The sequence below is a fragment of the Carassius carassius genome, chromosome 49 (genome assembly GCF_963082965.1).
Source record: "Carassius carassius chromosome 49, fCarCar2.1, whole genome shotgun sequence".
NCBI classification, from domain to species: domain Eukaryota; kingdom Metazoa; phylum Chordata; class Actinopteri; order Cypriniformes; family Cyprinidae; genus Carassius; species Carassius carassius.
In genome coordinates this window covers 5,425,220-5,446,439 of record NC_081803.1, presented here as the reverse complement: position 1 = coordinate 5,446,439, position 21,220 = coordinate 5,425,220, and the positions used below count along the sequence as shown (strand labels likewise).

At 37.3% G+C, this 21,220-nt stretch overlaps 2 protein-coding genes across 4 annotated transcripts; both read left to right on the top strand.

Moving 5' to 3' along the window:
• Window positions 1-114: 114 nt before the first annotated feature.
• slc2a11l (solute carrier family 2 member 11, like) lies at window positions 115-7,871 on the top strand. The gene is made up of 12 exons (XM_059544892.1): window positions 115-279; window positions 349-447; window positions 692-852; window positions 1,795-1,919; window positions 2,008-2,137; window positions 2,266-2,414; window positions 2,626-2,816; window positions 3,081-3,191; window positions 3,312-3,413; window positions 6,958-7,033; window positions 7,130-7,257; window positions 7,601-7,871. Exons 1-12 carry the CDS (start codon window positions 256-258, stop codon window positions 7,817-7,819), a joined length of 1,515 nt encoding a protein of 504 aa, XP_059400875.1. The 5' UTR covers window positions 115-255; the 3' UTR covers window positions 7,820-7,871.
• Window positions 7,872-9,411: 1,540 nt separating this feature from the next.
• LOC132132438 (cytosolic purine 5'-nucleotidase-like) lies at window positions 9,412-21,008 on the top strand. 3 transcript variants are annotated; one of them, XM_059544807.1, is made up of 18 exons: window positions 9,412-9,567; window positions 11,683-11,756; window positions 11,843-11,960; window positions 14,286-14,381; window positions 16,056-16,147; window positions 16,232-16,289; window positions 16,647-16,740; window positions 17,166-17,219; window positions 17,357-17,440; window positions 17,569-17,610; window positions 17,727-17,828; window positions 18,882-18,948; window positions 19,036-19,206; window positions 19,290-19,341; window positions 19,583-19,643; window positions 19,791-19,967; window positions 20,127-20,213; window positions 20,364-21,008. In XM_059544807.1, the coding sequence occupies exons 1-18, from the start codon at window positions 9,530-9,532 to the stop codon at window positions 20,445-20,447; spliced, it is 1,551 nt and encodes a 516-aa protein (XP_059400790.1). In that variant the 5' UTR covers window positions 9,412-9,529; the 3' UTR covers window positions 20,448-21,008. The 3 variants fall into 3 exon arrangements, with proteins under 3 accessions (XP_059400790.1, XP_059400789.1, XP_059400791.1); XM_059544806.1 differs by having other exon boundaries at window positions 18,882-19,206; XM_059544808.1 differs by having other exon boundaries at window positions 9,502-9,577; window positions 18,882-19,206.
• Window positions 21,009-21,220: the final 212 nt, after the last annotated feature.

Genomic DNA, 21,220 nt, shown 5'->3' with positions numbered 1-21,220 from the left:
TGTCATTTCAAAAGTTCTGACATTTTGGTTTTATTAATTTGAGACAAAAGGCTCGAGTTCAAAGTACCCGAGAGACGTGTGGAGATGAATCTGACTCGTCAACTTTACCCTGCATTTCTCACCTAAAACTCAACCAAGCATGAAAAGTTACACATCAACTACTGTAAGTTAGGCATTTCTGTTCTTGCTTTGTCATCTTCATTTGTTAGAAAGACATAAAGACTCCATGCAGAGGACACTGCATTTACACATACGATGACGGGGGCTTTAAGAGAACTGGTAGGCCAGCTCTTACATTACATCATAGTTTGATTGTCCAGTTTTCATAAAAAATTTCTGTTTTTGCAGGCGAGAAGCCCTGTGCTTGTTGCAGCCATTTTCATATCAGGAATAGGAGGAACCTTTCAATACGGCTTCCATATCTCTGTCCTTAACTCACCATCACTTGTAAGTACCTGCATTGTTCGGTTAAAAAAGTGTCTTAGGCTGATTTACTGTCTCTTTTGAGCTGCAAATAGAGAAGTTGGAGGTAATCTGTGTTAATCAAATGCATTTCTGCCACTGTCATAATATAAGACATCCCCAAAGAATCAATACATATCAGAGCTTTTGAGTTGACCTGTGAAGTGCTGTGGTTCAATAGAATGAAATTAATGACATAATCAATTGATACTTGTGCTTACATTGCAAGTTTATTAAAGAGCTGGTGAACAGCACCTGCCAGCAGCGTTATGGCCGCTCTCTTGAGCCCTGGGAGCTGTCCCTCATCTGGTCTTTTATTGTGTCCATGTACTGCATGGGAGGACTGGCTGGAACCCTATATGCTGGACATCTGGCAGGCGCGTATGGAAGGTACTGGAAGTGACACTGTAGTCAGGTCATAGGCTGATGCTGAAGAATGTCACAGGGATCATTCACCAAAATATAAAAAATAATATCCAAAAAAGAAACCTGTATGAAACATTTTGGATCAATTTAATGTACCTTTTATAAAGCATTAATGTCCTTAAAAAAAGAAAATGGTAGCGTAAATAGGTTGATTTTCAGGTTCTTGCATGGATCCTTTAATATTTCTGCATTTTCAGAAGCATTTGTGGAATAAAGCATTCTTAGAGTGTGAATCAATAACCAAATGGCAGTAAGTCAATTGGTTATATGGGCTTTTCATTCCAAAATGTACCTGAAATGATGCTAAGGGCAACAAATAGCAGCTGATATTTCTTCAAACCGGTCCAGTCTACAATAATGCTCTCCAGGTTCTGTTCTGTTCCTGTAACCCAACTGGCAGAGCAAAAATGAAAAATGTTAATGCACTTGCTAGGTGTGATCCTTCTTAAATGGCTAGTTCACTAAAAAATGCAAATTATGTCATTTATTTACTCACCCTCATCTTGTTACAAACCTGTATGCATTTATTTTTCTTCATTAAAAAAAAGATGTTTTGCATAATGTTGCTACTGTATTCCAAGCAATTAAAGTTAATGGTGACCATGAGCTGGCAAGCTCAAAAAAATGACAAAATGCACCATAAAGGTAGTCCATATATGACTTGTGCACTATATTTCATGTGTGACTTTAAAATACAGCCCCTGGTCATCATCACTTTTATTGAATGGTAAATAGCAGCATGAACATCTTGCCGAACATCTCTTTTTTCATATGGGTTTGGAACGCCACAAGAGTAAATTGTGACAAAATTATTTTTTGTATTTTTGGTAAACTTTACATTTGTGGAATTTCAATTCATATAGGAGGAGCAGCAATTAAATACAGTGTGTTTTTAACCCTCCATAGGAAGACAACTCTGCTTTTGAACAACGTGGTGGCAATCTGTGGAGCTGTGCTGATGTTGTTGAGTAAAACCGCTCTCTCGTTTGAGATGATCATGGTGGCACGTGTCCTATACGGCATCAATGCTGGTGTGTTGGAAAATCTGTAAATGCAGGCAAATGTCTTTTTAATTTTGTGCTGTTTTCTATATTATCTACTTGAGTGCTATCTGTGCAGGTGTGAGTTTGACTGTCCACACCATGTATATATTGGAGTGCGCCCCCAAGAGGCTGCGTGGGATGGTTGGTGTGTCTGTGGCTACTTTTGTCTCAATGGGGAAGTTTTTTGGCCAGCTGCTTGGGATCAGGTGTGTCATTAACAGCAGGTTTATCTTCCTTGTTACATTCACTGCCCATGTGTTAACCAAATTGTTTTAACTTGTAAAGATTTAAACTTTAAAGCGTGGGTTTTGAGTGTGATTTGTGTGTGTGTCAGTGAGGTGTTAGGCACTGAGGAGCACTGGATCTGGCTGCTGGCCTTCAGCGGGGTCGCTGGTCTCCTGCAGCTGCTAACCCTTCCCTTTCTCCCTGAGTCCCCACGGTACCTCCTGCTGGAGAAGGCAGACAAACACGGCTGTGAGACAGGTCAGAACCACAGACGTTTACATAGATATTGATAGTTCTTGCAAAATTCATCTTAAATCATTTGTTCAAAATGTGAAGCCATGTCATGGGAAAACAGGGTTTTCAAATGTTTTTAGACATGTTTTAGTCAACAACAACAACAAAAATGATATATATATGAATTTGAAAGTTTTCGTTTTAGAGTTATTTGATGATGTTCAATATGTCTCAGCTCTGCGCAGGCTGTGGGGAGCTAAAAAGGACCCTGGACCAGAGATGGAGGAGATGTTGGCTGAACACACCTCCCTAAAGAGCGTGCAGATCCACGGGCTCATGGACCTCTTCCTCGACCACAACGTCCGCTGGCAGCTCCTCACCATCCTCGTCACGTTCGTCACGCTGCAGCTCTGCGGCATCAATGCTGTGAGTCACAAAAAGTTGCAGTGCCACCCGCACCTGAAAACCATTGATCTGAAAATGCCTATTTCATCAAAACGCACAACCATATGCCACAGTCTGCTCAGGAAATGGGCTTTATTGCTTCACATTGCAAGATAATTTACTTCCCGCTCAATTCTTCTTTTTGATGAAAGCGACTTCCATTATTTTCATCATTCAGTTTCAAAGATGAATAATGGAACTTGAAGATATTGTTGTTCACATGGCCTGTGAATCATGTCTTCGTAGGTCTATCTGTATTCGTTTGATGTGTTTCAAGCTGCTGGTATTGCCAAGGAGAACCTGCGCTATGCCGCCCTGGGGACGGGCCTGTGTGAAGTCTCCACCTCTATTGCCTGTGTGAGCCGCTCTTTCTCACCCAAATATTTGATCTAAGCTCGAAACATGATGTGGCCTGGTTTAAAGGAACCTACTGTTGTTGGTGTTTGTGTGTTTGTTTACTGTGCTATTTTTATCCAGGTGCTGATCATTGAGAGAACAGGGAAGAGAGTGCTTCTTTTTAGGGGTTACTTGTGCATGGCTGCCTCACTGGCCCTGCTTACACTCACACTTTACCTTCAGGTTTGCTTATTTTTTATTCCAGTTTCATTATTTAAGTACATCATATTTTCAAATCATATAGGTTTTGTGATTAATTATTGCAGAAGACAAGAAGGCATGTTACAGTTTCCATGCGTGGCAAATAATTCAGATATTAACAAGAAGAATGCTGATTGTGAGGTGATTTAAATTGCAGCTACATTTAAAGGGGTAGTTCACCAAAGAAAATTACATTTAGTCAGCATTTAATCTTATTCCAAATCCGTATGATTATCTATCAACATGCAAAGAGATGTTTTGCAGAATATCAAACTGTAGTTTTTTTATATAATTACAGATACTACAGCTTTAAAAAAGACAAAAAAAAACATGTTTAATAAAAGTTCTGTGTTTTCTATTTAGATTTTCAGCATTCCACTTAAATAGTTTAAGTAAGTTTTAATAATCAAACTCAACTGTAATTAATTGATTTAATAAAAAACAACAACTTCAACAGCGCATCCTTGTAGCGCTGCTGAAACAGAAGAACATACGCAGCCTGTGTTCAGCTCATTTTCTCCAAAAGGCCGCTACTGCAAACAAAGTGCAGTTATTTATTTTAATTAATTAATTTAATTAATTATTTTATTTATAGTGGTAGTAGTACTGTTAATACATTAAGTAATATACACTCACCTAAAGGATTATTAGGAACACCTGTTCAATTTCTAATTAATGCAATTATCTAATCAACCAATCACATGGCAGTTGCTTCAGTGCATTTAGGGGTGTGGTCCTGGTCAAGACAATCTCCTGAACTCCAAACTGAATGTCAGAATGGGAAAGAAAGGTGATTTAAGCAATTTTGAGCACGGCATGGTTGTTGGTTCCAGACGGGCCAGTCAGAGTATTTCACAATCTGCTCAGTTACTGAGATTTTCACGCACAACCATTTCTAGGGTTTACAAAGAATGGTGTGAAAAGGGAAAAGCATCCAGTATGCAGCAGTCCTGTGGGCGACAATGCCTTGTTGATGCTAGAGGTCAGAGGAGAATGGGCCGACTGATTCAAGCTGATAGAAGAGCAACTTTGACTGAAATAACCACTCATTACAACCGAGGTATGCAGCAAAGCATTTGTGAAGCCACAACACGCACAACCTTGAGGCGGATGGGCTACAACAGCATAAGACCCCACCAGGTACCACTCATCTCCACTACAAATAGGAAAAAGAGGCTACAATTTGCACAAGCTCACCAAAATTGGATAGTTGAAGACTGGAAAAATGTTTCCTGGTCTGATGAGTCTTGATTTCTGTTGAGACATTCAGATGGTAGAGTCAGATCTTGGCGTAAACAGAATGAGAACATGGATCCATCATGCCTTGTTACCACTGTGCAGGCTGGTGGTGGTGGTGTAATGGTGTGGGGGATGTTTTCTTGGCACACTTTAGGCCCCTTAGGGCCAATTGGGCATCGTTTAAATGCCACAGCCTACCTGAGCATTGTTTCTGACCATGTCCATCCCTTTATGACCACCATGTACCCATCCTCTAATGGCTACTTCCAGCAGGATAATGCACCATGTCACAAAGCTCGAATCATTTTAAATTGGTTTCTTGAACATGACAATAGGTGCGTTTACATGGACACTTTTTGCTTCCATTTTTGCTTCATTACATGAACGCAGAATAAAGTGATCGGGTTGATGTGTGCGTTTATATGTCACAGGCTTCTGATCGGATTTACTCTTTTGACATGCGCACACTGCATGAATATACAGAGTTTCCCGCTGCTGTCACATGCTGTTTTAAAAAGCACACGGGTCCTAATTAGGCGACGACCAGCACATGAACTGTTGTGGTGCTTAACGTTACTGTAAAAAAAAAAGTAACCTTCCCGGACCCAAAACTAGTCGTCTATTGATGAGAGTCTTAAACGTGGACTGGTGGAACGTGGTCCTGTTCCACTTCACATACGCTGAGTGAAAGAGGAGTTTTATAATGACAGGACACTTGATTTATGACACTTTAGTCACCAGGAAGAACAGCTCGTTCTGCGTGTCATACGTCATTATGCTGTGTATGCGGAGTACTTTCCCGTTTCGGTTTTCAATCCGATCAAGTGTTTACATGTCCTCTCGCTCTGATTACAAAAGGGATCATCCAACCCTTACAATCCGATCAAAATTTAAGTCGGATCGAGCTAATTCAAACCAATTGACGTGTTTTTTTTATTCTGATTGTGCTTCTAGTCCTATTACGATCAGATTAGTAGTGTCCATGTAAACGCAGCTAATGAGTTCACTGTACTAAAATGCTTTAAGCACCTTGTTGAATCAATGCCACGTAGAATTAAGGCAGCTCTGAAGGCGAAAGGGGGTCACAGTATTAGTATGGTGTTCCTAATAATCCTTTAGGTGAGTGTATTTCTGTCACAGTTTCTTCAAGTTAAACCAAACTTTTATTTTGATGGATCGCTGTGAAGACCTTTAAGTTTCTGTGTGTGTATGATATGAAGATTGTTTTTTCTCAAATAAAACCGTAAAATGAAGTGACTCTCAGAGCAGCTCTAGAGATTATGTACACGCACACTTCAGCATTTGTGTAGTTAACTAGTAAAATAGTCTTTTTGCGCCTTAATATTCACAGCCCTAGTACATATTGTATTTTGATAGAAGTGTACTGACCTACTTTTGAAGTATTCAGCCAAATTTCTGTGACGTTCTTCTTTAAAAAGCAAATTTCTATGACTGGATTCTGTGATTCCGTCTGCGTTTTCCGCATCGCAAAAATCATAGGGCCCTATATATTCCATCTCTTTTGAAGTCATATTATGGTTTTGTGTGAGGAACAGATAAAATTGTTATTTACTGAAAATCTTTGCCACAGGTTTCAAGTCTCAGATTGCGCTTATTATATAATGAAAGTGATTTGGGACTATTGCTATCAAGCTGACATGTCAAAAAACATCATAAAAGTAGTTCATATGAAGCATGTGGTGTATTTCTTGTCTTCTGCATTCATATGATAGTTTTGTGTGAGGAACTGACTGAAATTTAGGTTATTCACAGAGAATCTTTGCCTTGAGGCAATCTCAAATCTCATGCTTTCAAATCTCATGCGATTATTATATAATGAAAGTGAATTGGGGATTTTATTTCATGTCCTCTGCAGTCATATCATTTTGTGTGAGAAACAGACTAAATTTAAGTCAATATTCACAGGACGTTGCTTCTTTAATATAATAAAGGTAAATGAGGACTGAAGCTATCAATCTTTAAAAACACACAAAAAAGGCATCATAAATATAGTTTTGTGTGAGAAACGTATGCAAGATGTTATTCACAGAAAACCTTGGCCACAGCTCTCACATCTCATTCACACATACTCCACATATTTGGCATTTCCATAAAGAATGTCATAAGAGTTTTGAACAACATGTTAAGAAATTAAACACCTTTAAGTGAGACAAACCAGCAAATAAGCATTAAATAAACTGATATTATTTAATGACTAACAAGCTTTATTTTACTGTTTATACTACATGAAACTATTACTGAGATTGGATTTGTCTGGCTTTTGTAGGACTTTGTATCCTGGATGCCTTATTGCAGCATGGTCCTTATTTTCACCTACATATTCTTCTTCTCTAGCGGTCCAGGTACATCCACACATTTTTCTCCTGCAGTGAGACGTTCAGATGCGTGTTTGTGGCCTAATTTCTTGGCAGTACTCTTGTGTATTCTCTCTTCCGCAGCCGGGGTGACAGCACCACTTCCTGGTGAGATTTTCACACAGTCCTATAAACCTCCGGCGTTCATGGTAGCCTGCATCCTCAACTGGGTGGGACTCTTCCTGGTGGGCATGCTGTTTCCTCTCATAGTGGTGAGCCTTAATAATTGTATGGCTGTGTGATCTGTTTTTTGCTGAAAAATGAAAGGTGCAGAAATATTTTAAACATAGAGAAATGTTAAAAAAAAATGTTTAAAAGATGTACACACAAGAGAAGGAAGTTTTATTTCATATTAGTAGCCTAATAAAAACTTTTATTTTACATGAAGCTAGAGATATTGACACAATAACAATATCCCTATAATAAAGGCCCTATTAACACCAAGCACTAGCAGCAATATAAGTCTAAGATGACATAACATGACAGAATGCACCATTGAAACATGCCTTATTCACAATTAGTCCTTTCCGATGTTTTTTTTTTTTTTCATTGCAGGAGCATTTGGATTATTTCTGCTTCCTTGTATTTTTTGTGTTCTGCTTCTTCTCTGGTGTTTTTGTGTGGTTCCACGTGCCTGAGACAAAGAATAAAACTGTTCTGGAGATCACAGAGGACTTTAAGAGAATGCACCAGAAACGCAGACACTCACTACAGTCCAAACTGAGCTCAGTACACATAAACAACATCCAGACCACCATATGTACCAAGCTTTAGCACCACTTCAGAATCAGTCGTGTAGTCACTGACCAATAAAAAGTTATTCGTTCTTTAGGCTGTCAACTGTGTGCTCTGTATGGTTATTCTGTTGATGACATCAAGTTTGTAAGCCACATCCCATTTGTAAACTCATCCAATTTCAATTAGAGGCGAACTGAATGTTGAATCAATATATTTGTACTCTGTCATGTCAAGGGACACTGATTTAGGTTTGGGGTGATACAGTTGCAGTGGTGCACTGACTTTATTGACATTGCTTCTTGGGTGGCTCTGTAGAGCCTAGAGTTTCTGTCGAATCCTCAGAGGTGTGTTGAACTCTTACCACACCAAAGTAGTCAAATTAAATATTGGACTCCACCAAAATGACTGTAATGTGGCATCTCATAAATGATATTTATGGGGCTCCAAAAATTGCCTTAATGTTTATACCAAGTTTTATGCTATTATTCAATTACAGTAAATGTTTTAAAATGTTTTTCATGTGGTCTTATTTGGATTGTCTATTAAAAAAAAAATAATAATAATAAATAAAATTACTCAAAAACCGACGACCATAAAAACTGAAGAAATCCTTCTTTTTGTTTTTCTTCTGATGAACACACACACACACAAAATATATTTTGAAAAATGTGTATAACCAAACGGTTGTGGTTACTATTGACTTCCATTGTATGGGCAAAAACACTTGAAAAAAAACACACTAAAATTGCTTTTGTTAATTGAAAAATCTTAAATGCAAATGAGAAATGTTGCCTTGGCAACTAACTGAAATAAAATTAGTTCAAGTACTAAAATAACTAAAACCAAAGACTATAGAATACCCTTAAAAGGACTTTCCTAAAACTAATAAAAAATCAATTAAAGCTAAATAGAAATGAAAAAAATCGTAATAATAATCGAGCTCATTAATTTAATCTTAAACTAAAATGAAACCTAAAAAATAAAAGCCCAATTAAAAAATATGTATTAACAATATAATAGTATTTTTTAAAACTAATAAAATTGACAAAAGCTCATAAAATTAAAACAAATTCAATTTAAAAAGAAAACTGAAAATTGATTAGTATAATAATACTAAAATATCACTACTAAAATGTTAATTTGGGGATAAACTGAACTATTTGGTCTTTTCAACATATAATCACTAAAACAAAACAAAAAAACGGAGAAAAGTTATCATTATAATAATTGATAATAATCGTCATAATCATAAAATGTGTACATTTAAAACGCACGTGACAACTTCTGTCCTGACTGGTTACTGAGGTACAGCCACTGTGACAACTTGCCCCGGCGTAAAGGACTTACTCTCTTCTCATGAATGTTAATGAAGGCGGGGAGGAGTCTGCGCTAAATGAAATATTGATGCGAGGTTAATTGTAGATGCTCATGAATATGGTGAGTCCTGAGTATCGACTGTCAAGTGTTTGGCGCTGAACGCGAGCTTTGCGCGTGCGGCTCTCTGATAACACAATCTACTGCTCGAGCTGCGCGCGGCAGCCAAACTTCACTCGTGTTCGCGTACATCCTACACACGCCCAAATTACGCACACAGGGCTCATGTTTACACGCCAACCCCGAGGAAACTTACACTGGTGAGGTCAGCATCATGCTACAATTTAAAGCGCAGAGAGGAGTTTCGTGACAGCTTCGCACTGCTGGTTATTATAATAGAGAGTGATTTGGGAAGCAGACCTCGCTCTCGCGATGGAGTCGCGCGCCGCCAAAAGAGAAATCATTCAGAGGTAAGAACAGGTACTTTTACACATTCATCCATGGGCAAACAACAGCGTTAACCGAACCCCCGAATCACAGCTCTTAGTATTTGTTTGTTTTAATAAGATTATAATATACTTCAGCTCCACTGACAGACTTTGGGTTTCTTGTTTTCATGGATATAGATGGACTTGCAGCCTCACACACGTTCACATACACCTGGACCAATCCCTCAGATAATATTTAAACAAAATGTAACTCTTCTCAAAACAATAACTGCTCATTTATTTATTTGAAGGTGTTGTAATGTAATTACAGAAGTAAGTAGCTTACTGAGTAATATATAGATGCGGCAGGGTTAGGGTTTGGTTTAGGGTTGCTTGATTGTAATTATGTGTAATTTACAGTTATTTTTAAAGTAGGTTCATGTAACATAAGAAGGACACCATAAGATTAGTATTAAGTATTATTTGTTTACTTATTCATTCATTCATTATTTCATGTACTCATTCATTGATTAAGCTGGTGTTTGTTTGATTACACTCTTATCTATTTAAAGATTAAAAACTGATTGTTTCTGTTCTCTTTGAATAGTTAGTCATAGATGAGCAGTCACATCTATTTCAGATTATTAACTTTTTGTCATCGTCAAGGTTTTGGACATAGACTTAAAGGAATAGTTCATATCTAAAATTATTATTATTTTTAGTCTGTGTGACTTTATTTCTTCTGTGGAACACAAAAGGATGAGTAAACGGAATGTGCATTTTAGGATAATCTATCCTTTTATGAATTCATGTTTGTCAACAAACGTGAAAAAAAAAACTGATGAGGAAGTTGTATATGACATTGCAAACACGACTAATGACACACCCTCTTTTACATCTTCAGCTGAACCGCAAGTATTTGCTTTTTCAACAAATTTCAAATTTTCAATATATAACCCAATTGTGTCATTTTGAGATATAAATGTTTAGATTTTACATATAAATAGTTGATTATATGTGTGTGTGTGTGTGTGTGTGTGAGACCTTGGACCACCAAACGAGTCTTAAGTGTCAGTTTATCAAAATTTAGATTTATACATCATCTGAAAGCTGAATAAATAGGCTTTCCATTGATGTATGGTGTATTAGGGTTTGACAATATTTGGCCGAGATACAATTATTTGAAAATCTGGAATCTGAGGGTGCAAAAAATCAAAATACTGAAAAATAAATCGCTGTTAAAGTTGTCCAAATGGATACTTAGCAGTGCATATTACTAATCAAAAATTAAGTTTTGATATAGAATAGAAAAGAAAGAATAGAGAACGCTAGTGTTAGATGTATATGTATTTCAACATGGCAGACACTTAATATGTCAAATGAACTATACTTTCTTGTTAGAATTTTACATAGACCTCATTACTTAATACACAAACCTCAATGATGACCATCAATAACGTAAAACATGTGATAAACCAAAAGTGTCTTAATTTCACAACACAACAAATTTGTTCAGACAACCGTGATTTGGAGAAATTCTGTTAAGTCTATCACAGACTTTCGTGAAATTCACATTTCTTCATTTTGTTTTTGTGTGTTGTTGTTTGCTTATATTAACATTTCAAGCTTTCTTTCCCATATTCAATATTAATTGACTATTGAGCTTGTAACATTTAAAATATAGTTTGATTTAATCAAACTCCATTGTCTTTTTTTAGATTTCTTAGTCAGTACCTTCCACCCTAAATATAAAAACGTGACTGGCTTACTTAAAAAAAACTGCCTAGAAGAGTGTGTGCCAGTTGGCTGTCCCTTCTCTTTACGTCTTTTACACAGCAGTTACCTCACACCAGCTGGACTGATGTCAAATGTGAGGGACCTGATAAGAACAGACCTAAACCGTGCTGCGTGATACATAGGACCATGTGATAAGCATTGCACATGCTTGATTACAAACACTTTGTAAATGACTACTTTTTGGCTGGATGACGTGTTCTTGTAGATCAACTGATATCTAAACAACACAGGTTATGGATTTGATTATAACTTGAATGTCGTGTAGGTTACGGTGGATTAAAGCAAATCGATAACTGTGAGAAAGGTAGAGTTGACCTACCCATCAAAGTAAAGAAAATAACCTCCTGTCTTTCCCTTCAGGGTGTTTGTGAACCGGAGTTTGACGCTTGAAAACATCAAGTGTTATGGCTTCGACATGGATTACACTCTGGCAGGTGAGAGCGTTTATAGCGCCTTTGGGACAAGCTGTCATACTTTGTGTGAAGTGCTTCGTTCACATCGACTCTCTGGTTTTGGACAGTGTATAAGTCTCCAGAGTATGAGAGTCTGGGCTTTGAGCTGCTCAGGGACAGGCTGGTGTCTATGGGATATCCACACGAGCTGCTGGGTTACATGTACGACCCCACCTTCCCCACACGGTAAGTGCTGCTCCCTTACTGAAAATGGTGATTCACAACAGGCAAAATTTAAACAACTTAAACAGTAAAAACAGTATAGTAACAACAGTATTGAATGCAGTAAATTCCAAAATGTAGCTCATGGGAATCTTTTAGTCTTTCAGCAAAAAAAGGTACAAAACTGTGATACCCTTTCAAAAGTACTAGGTACTTTTAAAGGGACATCGGATGCAAAATTCACCTTAACATGTTGTTTGTTTACATATAATGTGTCTTAGCAATGTGTTGACACAATCACCCTACAATGATTAAAATCTTTTTTTTTATCCACCAAAAAAACGAAACAGTCTCTATTATCAAGCCGTTTTGATTTTCTGAGCAGTTTGATGTCATAATGCTCAGGCTCCGCCCACGACAGCTGAAGGACTGTCCCGTATTAGGTTATCTCCGCCCTCAGCCAGTTAAATGCTGTCCAGCGTTTTCTCCGCACTCGAGCAGCTGTAGCGACAACAGTGTCTCGTAAGAAATGCAGGTGTTTTGTAGTTGGATGTAAAAGTGAACGTAAGAGTCTTAATTTTCTCCAAACATCAGAGCCACTGAATACACAAAAAACAGAAGAGTGGGGCGGGGTGAGCAGAGCTCATTAGCATTTAAAGACACATGCTCACTGTGAACACGTTTTTGACAAGGTTTTCTACAACCACTGAGGAATTTTAACCAAAGACATTTCCAGTGTTGGGCAGTAGCGTTGCTACAAGCAGCGAAGCTACTAGTTTAACTACATTCCTCAGTAGCGTGGTCGTAGCTTCGCTGCTTTCTGAATCAAATAGCTTTTCTGTAGCGAAGCTCTTTTTTTTACCAAGTAGCGCGGTAGCTTCCACACAAGCTACATTTTCGCAAGCATTTGGAAGCAGAACAGTTGATCCCGAGGAGCGAGTCGACCGTGGTCTTACCTCGACAAGTACATGACACTGATTCCCAAATATACAACCATTGCAATTCAGTCTTCAATCACAAACTAAGCACTTTCTAGTTGTTGGTAGAAAAAAAGCGTTTTCCCTTGTTAAGAAAATCAAATTTCAGATATATTGTAAACAAAGCACAAGTAAAAAAATAGCACATGCCCTCGTGCTAAATTAAGAATTTGTGAATTTAAAAACCCCATTAAAGTTTGATTTAAATCACTGATATGATTATATTATTTAATTATAATTTAAATGTAATCAAGATTATATTTTCACATAATGTTCTTTAGGATGATTTAATGTAGAAAACAGTAAATCAGAAAATAAATCAATTTAGCTGGGTTTCCAAAGACATTCACATTGCATTTTGTTCTGCAAAGGCCTATATTAAGCATGCCCATGCAAACAGGTGCGTACACATACTTGTGTGTACATTATTACTTGAATTACATGTATTTTGATTGTTTTTGCTGCCAAATTGATAAGGAATACAATACACAATTGAACTAAACAATTACACCTGCCTATCTGTTTGACTGACAGTTTTGAGCACTAAGATAGCATTGACTTGTAATAAAACGTGTTCAACATAAAAATTTAATTTTAAAAGTAGCTTAGATGTAGCAAGCTACTGTTGATGTAGCTAAGCTTGCTACATTTCCCAGGGGGTAGCTTCAGTGTAGTGAAGCTTCATTTACTGTAGAGTAACTGGTAGCTCACTACATTTTCCAAGTAGCTTGCCCAACACTGGACATTTCATGAAGACCCTAAAGAATCATACCAACTTGTGGAAAATGAGCACCTGATGTCCCCTTTATAATACTGATATGTACCTTTATTGTATATGTACTATTTACTATTTATCTGCACATTTTGAATGTGTCACTGATCTGACACACTCAGTTCAGCTCGTATCTCTCTCCTAACGCGCTGCTAATCTGAATCAGGTGTATTAAATGAGCAGAGCAGGGGGTCCCCAGGACCTGGAGCCAATTCCAATATGAACTCATTTCTTTAGTATAAGACAGTATAAGTATAAAGTCCACTTCATTTTCATCTGGAAACCAGTCAGTTTTTAGTTACTTTTGAGCCTTTTATAAACCATTCATGAGAGACTTTGTGGGCAACCCTATGAATAGAAACATCCTGCATTACACCAGTCTCAAGGGTCTCATAAAGCAGAAGGTCACTTGAGGTCATTATTAAAGCAGACTGAATACCAAATGCAGACAGCTAAACTCTCTTCTCAATGACTCTGCTGGAGGAACTCTTGTGGTAACTCCTAAGAGGGACATATTTTGCTATAAATTATTGACTTGTCTGATTGCTTACAGACTCTGCTTCTTTCAAACGTTCTCTCTCGTTCTCCTCTTCTCTCCAGAGGTCTGGTGTACGATACCACGTATGGTAACCTGTTGAAAATAGACTCCAATGGAAACATCCTGGTATGCACTCACGGCTTTGAGTACCTGAGAGGGTGAGTGAGATGGTTCATTGTGCGCGGGTCAGTGGTGTATTGAGTGAGTTTTCTCACAAATGCCCCCTCGAACTTTCACTGACACCAGAAGATTTCAACAAAGTAGAGTGCTGCGTGGGACAAAACAATAAAGAGAGCCAGGCTGAAAGCCAATAAACCCAATGTGAGGGAACGGCGAGGTCAAGAGCTGTTAAAAACAGATCAAGAAGTACAAGGATCTGTGTAGAAACACTAGCACAGCAGAGCAAGGCATTTAGTCTTTAATATCGCAATGTAATGCACTGAAGTTCTCATTATTGCAATTATCATAGCAATAGTTAGCCTAAATGTAATATCTAAATCACATCACAACTGTTTTTAACATTGATAATAATAAGAAATGCAAATCAGCATATTATAATGATTTCTGAAGGATCATGTGACACTGAAGACTGGAGTAATGATGCTGAAAATTCAAAAAATTTAAATAATATATTTAAAATATATTAAAATAGAAACTAGTTATTTTAATGTATAATAATATTTCACAATAATAATGTTTTACTGTATTTTTGAAATGCAGCCTTGGTGAGCAAAGGCACTTTCAAAAACATAAAGTACACATTCAAACTGTTAAAGGTAGTTTAAACATAATAAAATATGTCTATCTTATATATCATATCATCTTGACAAATAATAATAATAATAATGTCTTGTTTGAGACCCAACCACTCTGTTTAGCTCTAACACAGATGATGGACTCATATTAGTAGTGTATTTATATCCAACACGTGCCATAGAATAGTGTTGTGGAGTGTAGATGCTGCTGTTGATTTCTTAGTATGGGTTTGTGAGACTGATGAAAGAGGTTGAGGACAGGCGAAGCTGGACCATTGACTTTGAGTTCTCCCTGGCTCTCCTTTTAAAACACACCACCAGATTTACAGTCATATTCACACAGATTTAAGAACAGTAGTGGCATTTTTATTCTTCCTCTCAAACTTGAGGACAAACAGAGCATGGATCAGCATTGTGAGTGTCCATGTATAAGACAGCTAATAAATGGTGTTTCATCAGACGCCACCCGACGTAGGGTGTTGTGGGCACAGTTTTATTTAGCAAGGGATCAGTTGTTTGAGAACAGTAGTTGTTAGCGCTCTTTCAACACTGGCTGCTGTGACATATTAGCTGGGCAGCTCAGTGGCAGACTGTTATTGCTCTGTCACCAGCTTTCCAATGCGTTTCAAATGCTTTTATATACCTTATATTTCGGACTATGTCGCACCTGAGTATAAGTCGCATCAGTCCAAAAATACGTCATGATGAGGAAAAAAACATATATAAGTCGCATTTATTTAGAACCAAGAGAAAACATTACCGTCTACAGCCGCGAGAGGGCGCTATATGCTGCTCAGTGGTAGACTACAGGTGCACTCAGCAGCATAGAGCGCCCTCCGGCGGCTGTAGATGGTAATGTTTTCTCTTAGTTCATTTCTCTCGGTTCATGTCAAATTAATTTTTGATAAATAAGTCGCACCTGACTATAAGTCGAAGGACCAGCCAAACTATGAAAAAAACTGCGACTTATAGTCTTGAAAATATGGTATATGTGTGTGTGTGTGTGTGTGTGTGTGGTGTGTCAAGGAAGCTTATTTACCTGCTGTTATTCTCATTAAGATGTGTGTCTGTTTGCAGCGAAAAGGTAGATGAGTATTATCCAAACAAGTTCATCCAGAGGGACGACACGAACCGCTTCTACATCCTCAACACGCTTTTCAACCTAACAGGTACAATGACAGTGACACATTCACACGGTCGAGTGAGAGGATAATTGATTCTGTTAACATGATTGGTCCCTCTCCTTTTCTCAGAGACATATCTGTATGCGTGCCTGGTTGACTTTTTCACCAAAAGCAGCAGATACAAAAAGTGAGTGAATTATTCTTTAATTGCGAGAGTTATGGCTCTTTTACAGCGTCACTGTCTATCAGTTGTCATTCTGTTTATCCCAATAATATGTATTCGTAAGATGATATGTAATTGCTTAGCTAGTTTTATGATCAAAGCTCTGTAGGTTTTATGATGGGATAAATCAATACAAAGCAAATTATGTTTTTTTAGCAAAAAAAAAAAAAAGATCCAAAAAGTTATCCACAATGTTGGATAATACTTATATCATGTTGATGGTTTAAAGTCCTTAAAAAAAACTGCTATCGCTGTTGGGTTTATTTATGGTAAACTTAAAATACGTCCAATAGGTGTCCAAACTCTTTCTCTCCTATTTAGTTGCATGAAAGGGTTCAAACACGGTGACTTGTTCATGTCACACAGAAGCATGTTTCAGGACGTGAGGGACGCCATGGATTACCTTCACGAAACGGTAACCATTTTTATGTAGACTAATCTTATGATTCTACTTGTTCACCCTCTCGTGAAAGAATTTACTTCCAGAGTTACTTCAAATTAAAATATGACTTTAAAGGTAGGGTAGGCGATTTCGGAGAGGCTGTAGCAATAGCAAGCTAGCATTGAAAGCATAAGATCCCACCCTTCCAGCAAATCCCTCTCCTAAGCCACGCCTCCTCACACACGGGCAGATGAGAGACAGTGTTGGTGGAGGGTTGAATGCAATGCTGTCAGCTTAGCTCATGTCTTATTCACCAGTGAGAAATCGTTACAGTACAAAGCGCATAATATTATAATAATAAAATATTTTTTAACCAAATCACCTCACCTGCCTTTAAGAGCAGAATATAATCACCCTCTGTACAATGTGAGTGTTTCATTGTTATTTTTGTCCTATAGGGGACTCTGAAGGAAAGAACTCTGAAGAACCTGGACAAGTATGTGATTAAAGATGTAAGTGGTAATTACGTATGTGTGTATTTTTTTCTTTTTTTTTTTCTCAAATTGCCAGAGAGGAAATCTCACTGATCATGAATAGAAGTATTTGTATGTACCAAAAGACTCATTCATATATGTATAATTTTGTCTAGCCTCGTCTTCCTGTGTTACTGGGCCGCATCAAAGAGGTCGCCAAAGTGTTCCTGGCCACTAACAGTGACTTCAATTACACCGAGGTAAGGAGAGTGCCAGACCCCGAGAAATCATTTCAATTTCCATCGACAGGCTGCATATCATTGCACTCTATCATTAATATTCAGAATTCCTTTCTAATCACGCCCCATTACATCTTTTCTCAAATTAGGCAATTATGAAATACTTACTGGATTTTCCGTCTGGCTCTAAGGTGAGCAGCATGATCACTCTATAAGTGTATAGTGGTTACTCTGAGAAACTGCTTGTGACTGTTCTTGATCGCACACATAAAGATATTCAGATTCTGAAATGACTCGTGTTGTCTAGAACCCCAAGAAACCGTGGCGCTCCTACTTTGATCTGGTGGTGGTGGACACGAAGAAGCCCTTGTTCTTTGCAGGGGGCACAGTGTTACGACAGGTAGACACGGTGAGTTACTAGTGTTGTGTGCACTGCTACAAACATACAGAGAAAACATTACACTCGTTAAATAAAGCATTTATTCAGGCAGGGGAGTAAAAACTGTTATACCTGATTATTTCATAACAATGAGAATTTGGGTGAATCTGAAGCATGTCAAGAACATGCCTAGACCCTGTTTTACCCCAAAACCAGAAAAAAAGAAAACGTACAAATGCAAACATTACTCTTTAGGTAAAGTAGATTTCTCCCCATTTCTCTCTGCAGTGAATTGAACAGTTTTGTTACCAGTAACATAAATCCTGCTGTTAAAAATATTATTCCCTTTATTATAATAGAATTGTGTCCCAGAGAAGATGATATAGTTGATATATGTCATAAAAATGGTCTAAAATGATATAATTTTTTTTAAATGTTATTCTTGAATCTCTATCCTATATGGGGTGACATAAAACCTAGACATTTAATGATTTTTGCTGCTTAATATTTTAGTAGATTATTTTTTGACACATTACCATTCAAAAGTTTGAGATAAGTACAATTAAAAAACTATATATATTTCTTAAATATTCTGCAAGGAGGCATTAAATTGTTCAAGTGTCAGTCAAAACATTTGTAATTTTACAAAAGATTTTTATTTCAAATGAATGATGTTTTGTACTTTCTATTAATCAAAGAATCAAAAAAAAATATGAGGCAGCACAATTATCTTCAACATTGATACATTTTTATTGAGTATCAAATCTGCGTATTACAATGATTTCTGAAGGATCATGAGACACTGAAAACTGGAGAAATGATGCTGAAAATTCAGCTTTGCATCACAGAAATAAATGACATGGTAAAATAAATTCAAATAGAAAACTTATTTTCAATTAAAATAATATTTAATAATATTACTGCATGTTTGATCAAATAAATGCAGCATTGGTTTTAAAAAAATGCTAAACGGTAGTATATAAGTAACATTTTAAGCCATGTTGCTTCATGAACATAGTCACAAATATCCGCAAACATCCCCTCTATGTTTGGACTGCACTTCTCATCATTCTCCTTTTGTAGGACACTGGGAAGCTGCGTATTGGCACATACACCGGAGACTTTCAGCATGGGACGGTGTATTCTGGAGGTACTCCGATGTTCTTCTCATCAGGATGTGTTCACAAATGCACTCCTCTGGCTTATGTCAGTTATCCTTATTCAACCCCTTTCTTAGGATCTTCTGATATTGTCTGTGATTTGCTGGATGTTAGGGGGAAAGACATCCTCTATGTGGGGGATCACATCTTCGGCGATATCCTCAAGTCAAAGAAACGTCAAGGCTGGAAGACTTTCCTGGTGGTTCCTGAGCTTGTGAAGGAGCTGCAGGTGTGGGCTGACAAAGCCAGTGAGTCTGTGGCCATCTAATAAAACACCTTTAATATTTCGTTTTTTTAATAAAGAATGCCTGAAAATACTGTCTTGTTATAGGCATGTTTGAGGAGTTAAAACACCTTGACATCTTCCTGGCAGAATTATATCAGTGAGTATGATTTCGTCTCACATGTACTTCACATGATCGATAGATGGCGCAAGAGGGCCGTTCTTAGTTGACATTTAGATTTTTATTACAGGAAATGGTATATTAGAATATATTGGCTTTTATGTTATGATTCAAGACATTATTTTGTCTCTTTATGAACTTTTATCTGGGTATTTATGGTGAGTGAAACCTGAAACACAAACAAATAAACATCAACATTTCCATCAATCTATCCCATCAGGGATTTGGACAGTGGAAGTCAAGAGTGCCCGGATATAACTGTAATTCAGAACAAGATAAAGGTGAGCTCCGAGCATCATCTCGTACTTTAACTGTGATGTTTTCCCATTTAACTTCTTGTTCTTCATGCAGAATATCCAGAATTCAGTTTATACCAGAGAGACTCTAAACTGGAACTGTTATTGTAAAGCTGTTCGTTTGTGTTTCAGATGGTGACGTACGGCATGGATCTGTGCTATGGGAAAATGGGCAGTCTTTTACGCTGTGGCTCCACAAAAACCCTCTTTGCCAGTCAGTTACTGCGCTATGCTGATATATACTCAACCTGCTGCCTAAACCTCCTGAACTACCCCTTCAGCTTCCTCTTCAGAGCCCCTCTTGTCCTGGTAAACCTGTCCCGCATAACGACACTGGAATAGAACGGTTTATTAATTATAAATGTTCATATGTAATATTATTTTTGATATGTATTATACTAGAAGTATCTGTAAATATCATGAAACGGGTGCTGGTGTTTATGTCTTTATTTTGGCTGACTGTTTTAGCTGCCACACGAGGCCGCAGTGGAGTCTCAGACTAAAGAGCAGATCCCAGAGCTGTCCGAGCACATGCTCAGATCCACCAGCATCACGGTCTGAACAATGCTTATTATTATTCTCTTATATATTTTGTTGTATTCCTGGCATTACACCCAAACATCAAGTGTTACAGTATCGTCCTCCCATGTTTTCCATTGTATTTTAAATATTAAAGTGTAACATCATTACATCTTTCCCACACAGTGGCAATGCGAGTGTGAAGACGGTGACTGTGGACAAGAAGATAACTGTGCCCGAAATAACCCACCTGCATCCACAGAGACATGAGGACTGAATTCTTTCTTTATTCTGTGTGTTTTTTACTGCTGTAAAAATGTTTTACTTTAACATTATCCATTCCTGTGTTTAACCTGAGTATTCATACACTGCACCGGTGTGGTTAATATGCAGTATTTACTTCTGGCAGGTAATTGTGATTTAAAAGGAATTTTAAAGTTTTTTTATGTTAACAAGTTCTTTAAGTTAACAGCTTTTGTGTTGTTATTTGTAAAGCAAATGTAAATCTTTATTTAACCATTTTATAAAACTTTTATATTCTGTGTATTTAAGACCTTTGGTAGAATGTAGCTACTCCGTCTTTTGTACCTCAGTCATGAACGCATGAAAACTGAAGAACTGGGTTGCAGGATTTTGAAATCAAATGTTTATTTGCATATGTTTATCATATATCCTCCCATGTGACAGAATCCCAATAATGCAGGGATTGACATAAGTAGAAAGTCACTTTTAAAAAACATTCGATAACTTAATAGTCCTAGGCTATACCTATTTATGCATTTACTATTTTTCAGAAGCATATGGAAAAAAATATTAAAGCGCTATATTTTAGACTTTGTTGTCATTTATTTCTAATTGTATTGAACTCATGAATATTATGACAAACACGTGTAAAAGTTAATTTCCTATTGTAATGAGTTAAACTAGAGTCAGTTCCTGCAACTTATCAACGGTCTGTGAAGACAAGGAACTGAAAAAACGACAAATTCGTAAAAATCGGTGATTAAATGCGCAAGGAAGAACAACAAAAACTTTGTATCTGG